This window comes from Pimephales promelas, chromosome 22 (assembly GCF_988280905.1).
Source record: "Pimephales promelas chromosome 22, fPimPro1.hap1.1, whole genome shotgun sequence".
Classification (NCBI taxonomy): Eukaryota; Metazoa; Chordata; class Actinopteri; order Cypriniformes; family Leuciscidae; genus Pimephales; species Pimephales promelas.
Genome location: NC_142790.1, coordinates 244,877 through 256,297, shown reverse-complemented (window position 1 = coordinate 256,297; position 11,421 = coordinate 244,877). Strand labels below are relative to the sequence as shown.

General features: G+C 42.4%; 1 protein-coding gene across 1 annotated transcript; it reads left to right on the top strand.

The window, feature by feature from the left end:
- Positions 1–3,136: 3,136 nt before the first annotated feature.
- Positions 3,137–9,567, top strand: dselb (dermatan sulfate epimerase like b). Its single transcript, XM_039666390.2, has 2 exons — positions 3,137–3,680; positions 5,658–9,567. Exon 2 carries the CDS (start codon positions 5,788–5,790, stop codon positions 9,424–9,426), a length of 3,639 nt encoding a protein of 1,212 aa, XP_039522324.2. The 5' UTR covers positions 3,137–3,680; positions 5,658–5,787; the 3' UTR covers positions 9,427–9,567.
- Positions 9,568–11,421: the final 1,854 nt, after the last annotated feature.

Sequence of the window (11,421 nt, the reverse complement as noted above, 5' to 3'; positions counted from 1 at the left end):
TCACAGTAACACTATTCTTCAATTAAAATTATTTTTATTAGTCTTCCAAGTGTTACAATTATATCTAATATAGATATTGATTTCCAAAATGGGAAAACATTTGTAAAAAGACGTTTCACTTCACTCTTGGCGACTAATGTCCCAGGTTTCCTGCGTTCTAGAGCATCGACTGATTATTGCAACAGTATAATTGGAACCGTTCTTTCTCTAAAGCATTTATTGTTGGTAAGGAGGAAATATTGTGTATAACCGACGGCTTTCAGAGCAGATCCGCGGTTACTGTAATACTGACGGTTCACACCGGACACGTTCAGTGTGTGTTTAATTAATGTGTGTTTAATTAATGATCTATATTAATATTCGTGGGTGTCGCCACAGACTGATCTCCTCATGACTGATAGCCAATGCTGTTTCCCATCTAAAGACCCATGACTTAACTGTCTGATCGGAGCAAAATTAGGTTTTTTAATAAAGTAAGATGATACTGAATGAATCAAATTCATAAATCGAGAAGGGTTACAATTTTAATGAAGGTGATTTTAGAAAGGTTGTACAGTTCAAAGATTTGGTCCATGCATTGCTTTTGGTTCCTGGAAGTAGAGTTCTAGACTGGTTTAAAGCACAGGCTGGTTTGGACTGGTTTTATAGTTCTAGACTGGTTTAAAGCACAGGCTGGTTTGGACTGGTTTTATAGTTTAGACTGGTTTAAAGCACAGGCTGGTTTGGACTGGTTTAAAGTTTAGACTGGTTTAAAGCACAGGCTGGTTTGGACTGGTTTTATAGTTTAGACTGGTTTAAAGCACAGGCTGGTTTGGACTGGTTTTATAGTTTAGACTGGTTTTAAGCACAGGCTGGTTTGGACTGGTTTTATAGTTTAGACTGGTTTAAAGCACAGGCTGGTTTGGACTGGTTTTATAGTTTAGACTGGTTTAAAGCACAGGCTGGTTTGGACTGGTTTTATAGTTTAGACTGGTTTAAAGCACAGGCTGGTTTGGACTGGTTTAAAGTTTAGACTGGTTTTAAGCACAGGCTGGTTTGGACTGGTTTTTTAGCACAGGCTGGTTTGGACTGGTTTTATAGTTTAGACTGGTTTAAAGCACAGGCTGGTTTGGACTGGTTTAAAGTTTAGACTGGTTTTAAGCACAGGCTGGTTTGGACTGGTTTTATAGTTTAGACTGGTTTAAAGCACAGGCTGGTTTGGACTGGTTTTATAGTTTAGACTGGTTTAAAGCACAGGCTGGTTTGGACTGGTTTTATAGTTTAGACTGGTTTAAAGCACAGGCTGGTTTGGACTGGTTTATAGTTTAGACTGGTTTAAAGCACAGGCTGGTTTGGACTGGTTTTATAGTTTAGACTGGTTTTAAGCACAGGCTGGTTTGGACTGGTTTTATAGTATAGACTGGTTTAAAGCACAGGCTGGTTTGGACTGGTTTATAGTTTAGACTGGTTTAAAGCACAGGCTGGTTTGGACTGGTTTTATAGTTTAGACTGGTTTAAGCACAGGCTGGTTTGGACTGGTTTTATAGTTTAGACTGGTTTAAGCACAGGCTGGTTTGGACTGGTTTTATAGTTTAGACTGGTTTAAAGCACAGGCTGGTTTGGACTGGTTTATAGTTTAGACTGGTTTAAAGCACAGGCTGGTTTGGACTGGTTTTATAGTTTAGACTGGTTTAAGCACAGGCTGGTTTGGACTGGTTTTATAGTATAGACTGGTTTAAGCACAGGCTGGTTTGGACTGGTTTTATAGTTTAGACTGGTTTAAAAGACTGGATGTAACATAGATGTGTGTATGACAGAAACCTGGCTAAAACCAGCCAAGATTACTGTTATAAACATCAGTCTCCTCTGAAAGACAAAGGAAGGGGTGTTGCAGTAATTTATAGTAATAATATTTTCAAAATGACTTCAAAAGTATAATTTCAAATTTAGTTCTTTTGAAGTGTTTGTGCTTAGTGTAACAATATATAGTGTAAATGATGAAATTATTAAAGAATTTGCAGACTTTCTCTCAGAGTTAGCCCTGGCTGCAGATAAAGTCCTAATTGTTGGTGATTTTAATATTCATGTAGATAATGAACAAGATGCACTGGGATTGGTATTTAAAGACGATGTAAACACTATTGGAGTCCACTAAACACTAACACGTGTCTGGACCCACTCGCCGTCGTAATCTTACTCTAGATCTAATAATATTAATAGATGTTGGTGCTGTTGAAATTCTGCAGCAGAGCGATGACATCTCAGATCATTATCTGGTCTTGTGTAAACTTCACTTAAGGTGATGTTAGATCTATAACCTCTGCCACTAAAGATTGCTTTATCAATAATCTTCCTGATCAGTTTCATCATCTCAGCATCCCGGATAGCTCAGAAGAACTCCATATCGTGACAGAAACTTGTAACTCTCTCTTTTCCAGCACTTTAGACGCAGTTGCTCTGTTGCGCTTAAAGAAGATTAAAGAAAATAGTCCAACGCCGCGGTGCAACGAGCACACACAGTTCTCAGCGGGCCTGACAATCACAGCCCGACCCGACCCGACCCGTGGCTTTTAAAGCCCGGACCAGTGTAACCAACATGAGTTATCTGCCCGAACCCGGCCCACGGCCCAACGCCACCCTCCTCAAATTTTTGTCCCGCCTAAACTTTTTTTGATCGGTGAGTGACACACACTCTTACGTCTTCAAACAACACGAGTGCGAGAGTCGTGAGGATTCCGGAGCCGGAGAAACGGGTCAAACCTGGATCTGAAGGACTGGGTCAGAGATCACATCAGAAGAGCCACGATGATCATGGTTTACAGTAATAATCACACATCATGACGTCTATTGTGTTGATGTTCAATATGTCTGGCCGCTAATACACACAGCCGACTCATCAACAGAACGACACATGATGTCAGTCAGATGGTGTTTGTGTGTGTGTGCAGTATATCTGACATGATGTTGGCTTACTATACAAACATGCTGTTACACACACAACCAGACGAAACATGAATTTCTGTGTGTGTGAGAGAGAGTGTGTGTGTGTGTGTGTGTTTGTGAGAGAGAGAGAGAGAGAGCGTGTGTGTGTGAGCGCCCTCTACTGTCAGCGGTCGCCATGGTAACGTCAGACGGAGCCGCAGACACTAATGGCAGAAGAACATCAGGCTCGATGAGATCCCGCGGTAACACACACACACACACACCAGAACTCTCATCTCCGAGGTTTATTAGGCGGACACTGGAGTAGTCGTGATTGAAGATGCCGTGGATTGTGCCTTTTCTCCATTTCTACTCGAACTTTCCATTAACTTGCGCTGTTTCTCTACATCTGTCTGCAGTGCACGGCGAATGCGCGCGCCCGCGGGCGGATAACAGGCACCGACATGTTTTCACTCCTGAGGAACACAGACCCGAGCCTGAGTGATGCATCATGGGGCTGTCGTGTGTGTGTGTGTTCTGATCAGAGGTCAGTGATTGATGGAGGATCGATGATGATGATGATGGGCAGATGCTCGTGCACACGCGCACACGCGCGCATATCACCTGACAGCACAGTTTAATGGATTACTGACAACTAGGTCGGATTTTTCTGACAAATGAATGGATTACCGAGTCGCACCTCATTATTGCACTCCATTCCTCTTCATCTCGTCCTCTGCTGATCTCAGATTGGACATTTCCGGACCTCTTTACCACATGTAAGTTCACAGACTGGTGTTAAAGGGGTCATGACAGGGATTTTTAACATTTATTTAGTAATGACCATTTTCTGTCTGTTTCGAGTGGCACTTCAGTGTGAACAGCCAGTGTTCTGATTGGCTGCTGTCTTTGCATGAGAAATGAAGGATCGTGACGTGGATGTGTTTTCAAACCCTTCATCATAGAGTGCTTCATGTAGGAATGATGAAATCAAGAAAGTAAGAGTATAATAGTATAAAAAACAAAAACCCTGGACATTTCTTGTCTGTAGTATAAATAGTGTGTTCACAGTGCACTTCAGATACCCATGATGCACTGCCATTTTAGTTTCTATATTCTCAGAAGTGCTGATTGTGATCGAGGTCTATTGGTTTAGATGTTTAAACACACACACACACACACACACACACACATATATATATATATATATATATATATATATATATATATATATATATATATAATGCAGCGATGATAACCAATGATTCTTTATATTTGAAAACCAATATATTGGCCAATAAAACTAAATCGAAATTTGTAGTATATAATTTTTGAGAGCCTGATTACAAAAACAAAAGTCTTCTTATTAAAAGCCATGTCCCAAACACGCAATTATAATGATGTTCTCTTTATAATTGTATGTAGCAATCATCAGGCTGGCAATCAGCAAACCTCTCGTGTTTAAACATCACCTCTGTGACTCTTTAGGAACTCAAAATTGTGAATTAGGTAAGAACGAGGGAGCTGTAACGGGAGCACAAATGTCTTTGTTCATTTGTAACCCAACGATGGTGAATAATTGCTCAAATACAGCCATAAATAAACTGACCTTGATCATCTCTAAAGTACAAATACTACAGTCTGCTGAAGCATTACACACCGAAACAAACACCAATAACACTGAAAGTCAGCACATTCTGACTCTAAAGCCATAAATATTACATCAGCAGATCAGAATGAAACATTAGAGCGAAAGCAGCGGTTTGCTGTCAGTCCAGGATCAGTTTCCATCCAATGACAGGGTATTTGCAAAGCCTTCTTATTGGTTCATAAACAGCTGAAAAACACAATCCTGCACTGTGATCAGGTGCTTCGTTATAATAACCTTCAGCTCTTTCTTAATATTGATCGTTCTGATGTGGAGAGACATGGGTTTCCAGAGAAGTAATGCACTGTATTCGTACAGAGAAAATAATGCAGCTTTTATCAATTTCTGTTGAATTTCTTTCTTGGATGAAACTGTTTGAGTGACCTGAAAAACTTAAAGCACTGTTCATTTATTTTGTATTTATTTATTTGGTTCTATTTAATTTATTCATCACATTGTTTGTTATTTGCTTCAGTTGTCTATTTTTTTTTTTTAGTACTGTCTACTTTTTACCCACATTAGTTAGTGTAGTTTTTGCTGTGATTTGTAGAAACTTGGTGTAGACACTTGTGAAATGAAACTGGTATGCAACATTTTGGTATATTATTCAAGCAAATAAAAAAGTAAAGTAAGATAAAATAGACAATATAGGATTTTGGTCATATCACCCTCCCCTGGCATAACCCCTTTAACATTACAATTAGGGATGGGCAACGATTAATCGCAATTAATCGCATCCAAAATAAAAGTTTGTGTTTACATGATATATGTGTGTGGTGTGTATAATTGTTTTGTATATATAAATAATAACACATGCATGTATATATTTAAGAAAAATGTGTTCTTAATATATCAAATATTTATATTTATACATAATATTAATTATGTATAAATATATATAAAGTATATACATGCAAATATTTCTTAAATATATACATGCATGTGTGTGTATTTATATGTACCACACACACATATATTACGTAAACACAAACTTTTATTTTGGATGCGATTAATCGCGATTAATCGTTGCCCATCCCTAATTACAATGATTTTTAATATTGATGAATTGAAAGAATTTCACTCATATTTTGTTTCTGTTGTTCAACAGCGTATCAGGCTGTGGAGGCCAAAGAAAACGCAGTCAATAACAACTGAATGTATGCCATGAAGAAACTGCTGGTAAAGTGGGGAGAGGCACCCCAGATCCAAAGCGAAGCGCTATAGCCAGACAAACACGGATGAACAGAAACATGCTGTGGAGGGTGGTTCTGGGGTCCCTAGCGTGGCCTACATTTGTAGCGTCCCTATTTCTAGCAGTGGGACCTGCATTCTCCGGAGTCTTTAATGCCTCAGCAAAAGATATTTTTAGTGAGTTTGGAGAGTTCCAGCTCGACGAGAAAGGCTCAGCGGAGCTACGGAAACTCCATCCTAACTTGTACTTTAACCAAGACGATGTACCACTGATGAGACAAAGGTCAACTACAACTCATAGCCAGATTTTTAAAGTCATCCGGACCGCTGTGATGACGATGCTCTCGACCGGGCCGCTCTACATGCCACCCACAAAGCATGAGGAGTTCACCAGCAAATGGAATGAGATTTATGGGAACAACCTCCCAGCGCTGGCCCTGTACTGTTTACTGTATCCCGAGGACTCTTCTGCTCTGCTCTTCCTGAGGAAGTTCATGGACCGAATGTCGCAATATCCGGACTGGAGAGTAACCAGTGCACCCAACGATGAAGGTCCAATGGCTCATTCGCTCACTGGATTTGCTACTGCGTTTGACTTCATCTACTCGTTCCTGGACCAGCAGCGCCGAGACCTGTACTTGAAGAAGATTTGTGCTGAAACCAGAGAGCTGTACGAGGCATCGAAGTACCGGGGCTGGGGCAAACAGTTCCTTCAGAACCACCAAACCACTAATATTCTGGCTATTCTGACCGGAGCGATAGTCGTGGGCGCACATGACGTCACTGAGTCCATGGTTTGGAAACATGTTTCTGTAAATTACATGGAGAAGACAATGTTTCTGTTAAATCATGTTGTAGACGGCTCTCTGGACGAGGGAGTTGCGTATGGGAGCTACACGGCTAAGTCCGTGACGCAGTATGTTTTCCTAGCGCAGCGCCACTTCAACATAGACCACACACAGAACAACTGGCTGCGCACTCACTTCTGGTTTTATTACGCCACGTTGCTTCCCGGGTTCCAGAGAACGGTTGGTATAGGGGACTCCAACTATAACTGGTTCTACGGACCAGAGAGCCAGTTAGTCTTTTTAGATACTTTTGTGATCAAAAATGGGTCGGGGAATTGGCTGGCACAGCAGATTAGGAAGCACAGGCCTAGAGATGGTCCCATGGGTCAGTCCTTGGCCCAGCGCTGGACGACGCTTCACACAGAGTTTATCTGGTATAATGCCGACCTCACGCCACAACCCCCTTACGGTCACAGTAAGGCCAGGATGCACATATTCTCCAACTGGGGCGTGGTGACTTATGGCGCGGGTTTATCTGTGGCTCAGGGCAACACCTTTGTCTCATTTAAATCTGGAAAGCTTGGTGGCCGGGCAGTGTTTGACATTGTCCATGCTAAGCCTTACTCGTGGGTGAACGGGTGGAACAGCTTCAACCCTGGTCACGAGCACCCAGACCAAAACTCATTTACTTTCGCCCCTAATGGACAAGTATTTGTTTCCGAGGCTTTATACGGCCCCAAATACAGCTTCCTAAACAACGTATTAGTGTTCAGCCCTTCCCCGACAAGCCAGTGTAACATCCCCTGGGAAGGTCAGCTTGGCGAATGTGCGAAGTGGCTGCGCTGGACCGACGACGGGGTCGGAGACTCGGCAGGAGAGCTGGTCGCCGCTTCTGCCCACGGAGACACCATGTTCGTGAGCGGCGAAGCGGCCGCTGCGTATTCCTCAGCCATGAGACTGAAGAGTGTGTACCGAGCCCTGGTGCTCCTCAACTCACAGACTCTCCTGGTGGTCGACCATGTTGAGAAAAGACACGACTCGCCAGTGAACATGGCCAGTGCGTTCTTTCACAACCTGGATATCGACTTTAAGTATGTGCCCCATAGTTTCTCAGACAGGTACAATGGGGTGCTGATGGACGTCTGGGATGCTCATTACAAGATGTTCTGGTTTGACAGTCAGGGACACAGTCTTGATACTCAAATACAGGAGGCTGAGCAGGAGGCAGAGTTTAAAAAGAGGTGGACACAGTTTATCAATGTCTCCTTTCCTTTCACCGATTCGGTCAGTAGAATGGCGTACGTGATGCACGGGCCTTACGTGAAAGTTTCCGACTGTAGGTTCATTGAAAGCAGTAAGAATGGGCTCAAACTTTCTCTCACCATCAACAGTACTGAGAAAATAGTTTCGATAGTAACCAATCACAAAGACATTGGGGCACGTTTAAGCTATCTTGGGTTTGGGGGTTACGCTAAAGTGGAAGACAGACATCAGATAGTCCGGTTTGGCTTGGGGACACAGCTTGTCCCCAAACAGACCAAGTTACACAATCATTTGTTCGACTTTGGAGTTACGGTGAATGTTGCAGCTGGGGTAATACTGTGTGTGGCGATTGTTTTCCTGACCCTACAGCGCAAGTTGTACGCTTGCTTTAGCAGACTGATGCGTTACGCTTTGCTTTCTGTCTTAATGCTGTGGATAAGCGAGCTCCTGTTTGTCTCCAACAGCTGCGATCAGCTCCTATGTGGAGTAAAGTGGCACGGTTCCGCCACAGACCCGGAGCTCAGCAAACAAATGACCCTTTATGACCAGCATCAACTCCCTCTCCCCACTGTGGTGATAACCTCGCTGCCTGGCTCCGGGTCCGACATCCTTAAGCACCTTTTCTACAACAACACAGACTTTGTTTACCTTCGCATCCCCACAGAACACTTGGATATACCTGAAACAGAATTTGAGTTTGACTCTTTAGTAGATGCTTGTGAATGGACACGCTCAGAAGCACAGTATGGGCGCTTTAAAATGATCCAGGGCTGGCTACATTCACTGGTCCACAACACCCACTTATTCCTGCAAAATATCCCACTCCATGACACCAGCCGCATGAAGCCGGCCCAAAGAGTCAGTCTTTCCCAGGACAAGAGGAAGAGACTGAGGAGACGAGAGTCCAGGGCTGAAAAGAAAGGTCGGGTGCGAGTGGACAGGGATGTGGAGTATGTGAGGGAGTTGAGGAGACACACGGTGGACTACCCTAATGCCCGTGTCGTCCTCAACCTGTGCAGCGGCAGCTGGGCTCTAAAGCTGCCCTTTCTCCAAGAAGTCCTCGGCCCATCTCTGAGGGCCATCTACGTCATCAGGGACCCTCGTGCGTGGGTTTATCTGATGCTGTATAATAGCAAACCTAGCCTTTACTCGCTCAAGAACATTCCTCAGCATCTAGCCCTCCTTTTCAAAGAAGATCCGGTCAGTGACGGGTGTCCGACCGCATTCGCAGCCGAGTTCAGAGCGCTGTGGCTCCTCATATCTCGTTCAGAGACCGATCCTGTGCTGTTGCTGGCCCACCTGTGGCTCGCCCACACGGCTGCCGTCCTCAGAGTCACGTCCACCTTATCCGAGGAGTCCTTTCTTCAGGTCAGGTTTGAGGATGTTGTAGATTATCCTCAGGACACAGCCGAGAAGATGCACTCCTTCCTCGGAGTCCCCGTATCTCCCTCGGCCCTGAATCAGCTCATGTTCACCACCTCCACAAACTTGTATAACTTGATGTATGAAGGGGACATATCACCAGCCAACATCAACATATGGAGGCGAAACCTGCCAAGGAGAGACATCAGACTCATAGAGCACACCTGTGGGTTCCTGATGAGGCAGCTCGGGTATCAAAGGTTCTCTGACTGATTAGCTGCTGGCCAGCTGTTGTCCTAAATCTCTTGCGTCTGTTTGATATTTGTGTTGTATTTTGCACAAATTTGGGTTGCAAACCAAGTAAAAGTTTAAACGAAAGAAATAGGCACACGAATTGAATGTCAATCTGTGACAGTCTGCACCATGTCTAATCTAACATGTGTCATTTTTTACTACAATGCCTTCAGGATACCGTTCCAAAGTTTTGCATCGATATGATGTTTTTAAAAGAAGACTCTTCTGCTCACCAAGACTGCATTTGTTCAGTAAAAGAGTTGTATTTTGAAATATTATTGCAAGCTAAGGGTGTTAGCTGTTAAAGGTGTGACTCACACTTGGCATGGTTGTCTTGTCCCGAGCCCTGGCACAATCGTCCCCCTATACAACTTTTGGGGCTGGAACACGCTTACGCCGTTTACCGTGCAGCTTTTTGTTTTAAAGTAAACGCCACGCTAATTTACGCCACGCAGCAATGTTGATTATGCGGCACGTATCAGAAAATGACTTTGATGGAGGAATTTGCATCTTTACTTGTACTATCTACAATTCCTGTGTATCAATTAGGAAGGAACCAGACCTGTTGTAAACCTAAATATACTCGATTTAATCAAAGTAATTGAAAAGTGTACTGTCCAGGTAGGTTGTAATAGAAGATGCTTGCTGTCGTAATGATGACAGTAGCGCTCACACCAGTGTTAGCTGTGGTCAGCGATCACACTACACGCGTATCGCGGCTAACGATCACACTAACCGAACCAGACTCTGGGGGTCACGCGCTTTCGGCACGGTCCAGGTCACCTCCTGTGAGTTCACCCTAATCTGCTTTCTATGGAAGCTTGTTTCCAACACTGAATAAAAAATAAAAAAGGTAATTGCGACCTTTTTGTCTGTTTTTGCTGTATTTTGGATAAAATAAATGCAGCCTTGGTGAGCAGAAAAGGCTTCATTGAAAATTCTTACCAATCTAAAACTTTATAAAGTGACAGTAAAGACTGAGATATTCACATTAGTATCCTTTAACACTGTGTTTCCTGTTGTATGAGACTTGTGAAGTTTCATCCAGCAGAAAAAGATCAACATATGGATCATCATCACCATCTATATACAGGAAAAATAATGCTTTAGTCACATCATGTAAGTCCCAATGGTTGAAGAATTTGATTGTTGGGTGAAAAATCATCAGTCCATATCCACAACAACAGAGTTTTGCTGTAATCAGATAATGAAGGATCGATGAGATTGTTTTCCCAAAATGACAGAATGATTTAGAAATGATTTCTTATTATGGATTAGGTTTTTTGGGCTGAAATAATGTTTTAAAGAATGGCAAATTACAGAATCATTACGAAGAAAGCAGTTCATCATTTCACTTAGCATGAAACAAAACACAAAGTGTTCATAGAATGTTTTTGTTGTATTTTTTGCTTGGCAAACCCACTGTAGTAATATCTGCACTGTACGCGTGTCCACATCATGCAGTCGAGCGCTTCTCCGCGCCGGAGGGTTCGATCTGTGTCCATGTCTGAGCTCATCATACAATAAAGATGATGTATAACGCTTCACCTGTGGTCAGCAAATGACAATCATGTGGTATAAAACACTTTAATTGGTCATTTAGAACCACACTTTATTACAAGCCTTTTTAGATATGTTTTACTTATTATTTTTGTTGCTTGTATAATAGTATTACAAAAGTTACTAGTACGTATTACAATAGTGACTAGTATCTATTCAATAGTACTTACATATTAGTACCTAAATATAAATGTACTTGTTCAAAATTTCTTAAGTGACTAGTATAGGCTAGTTAAACTTTACTAGTCTAGAGAACACGAACACAACTTATTATTCAATAACTCACAACTATTTAGACCAAACATATCCCTATCTCTACAGTAAATAATGTTGAATATTAATGCTTCTTTAAATCTCTGAAAGCGTGGTTGTGCAGAATACGCATTTGAACACTAGACCCGTTCACACCAATGA

Coding starts and splice junctions, on each gene's coding strand:
- dselb (XM_039666390.2), top strand. CDS start 5,788: ATGAACAGAAACATGCTGTGGAGGGTGGTTCTGGGGTCCCTAGCGTGG.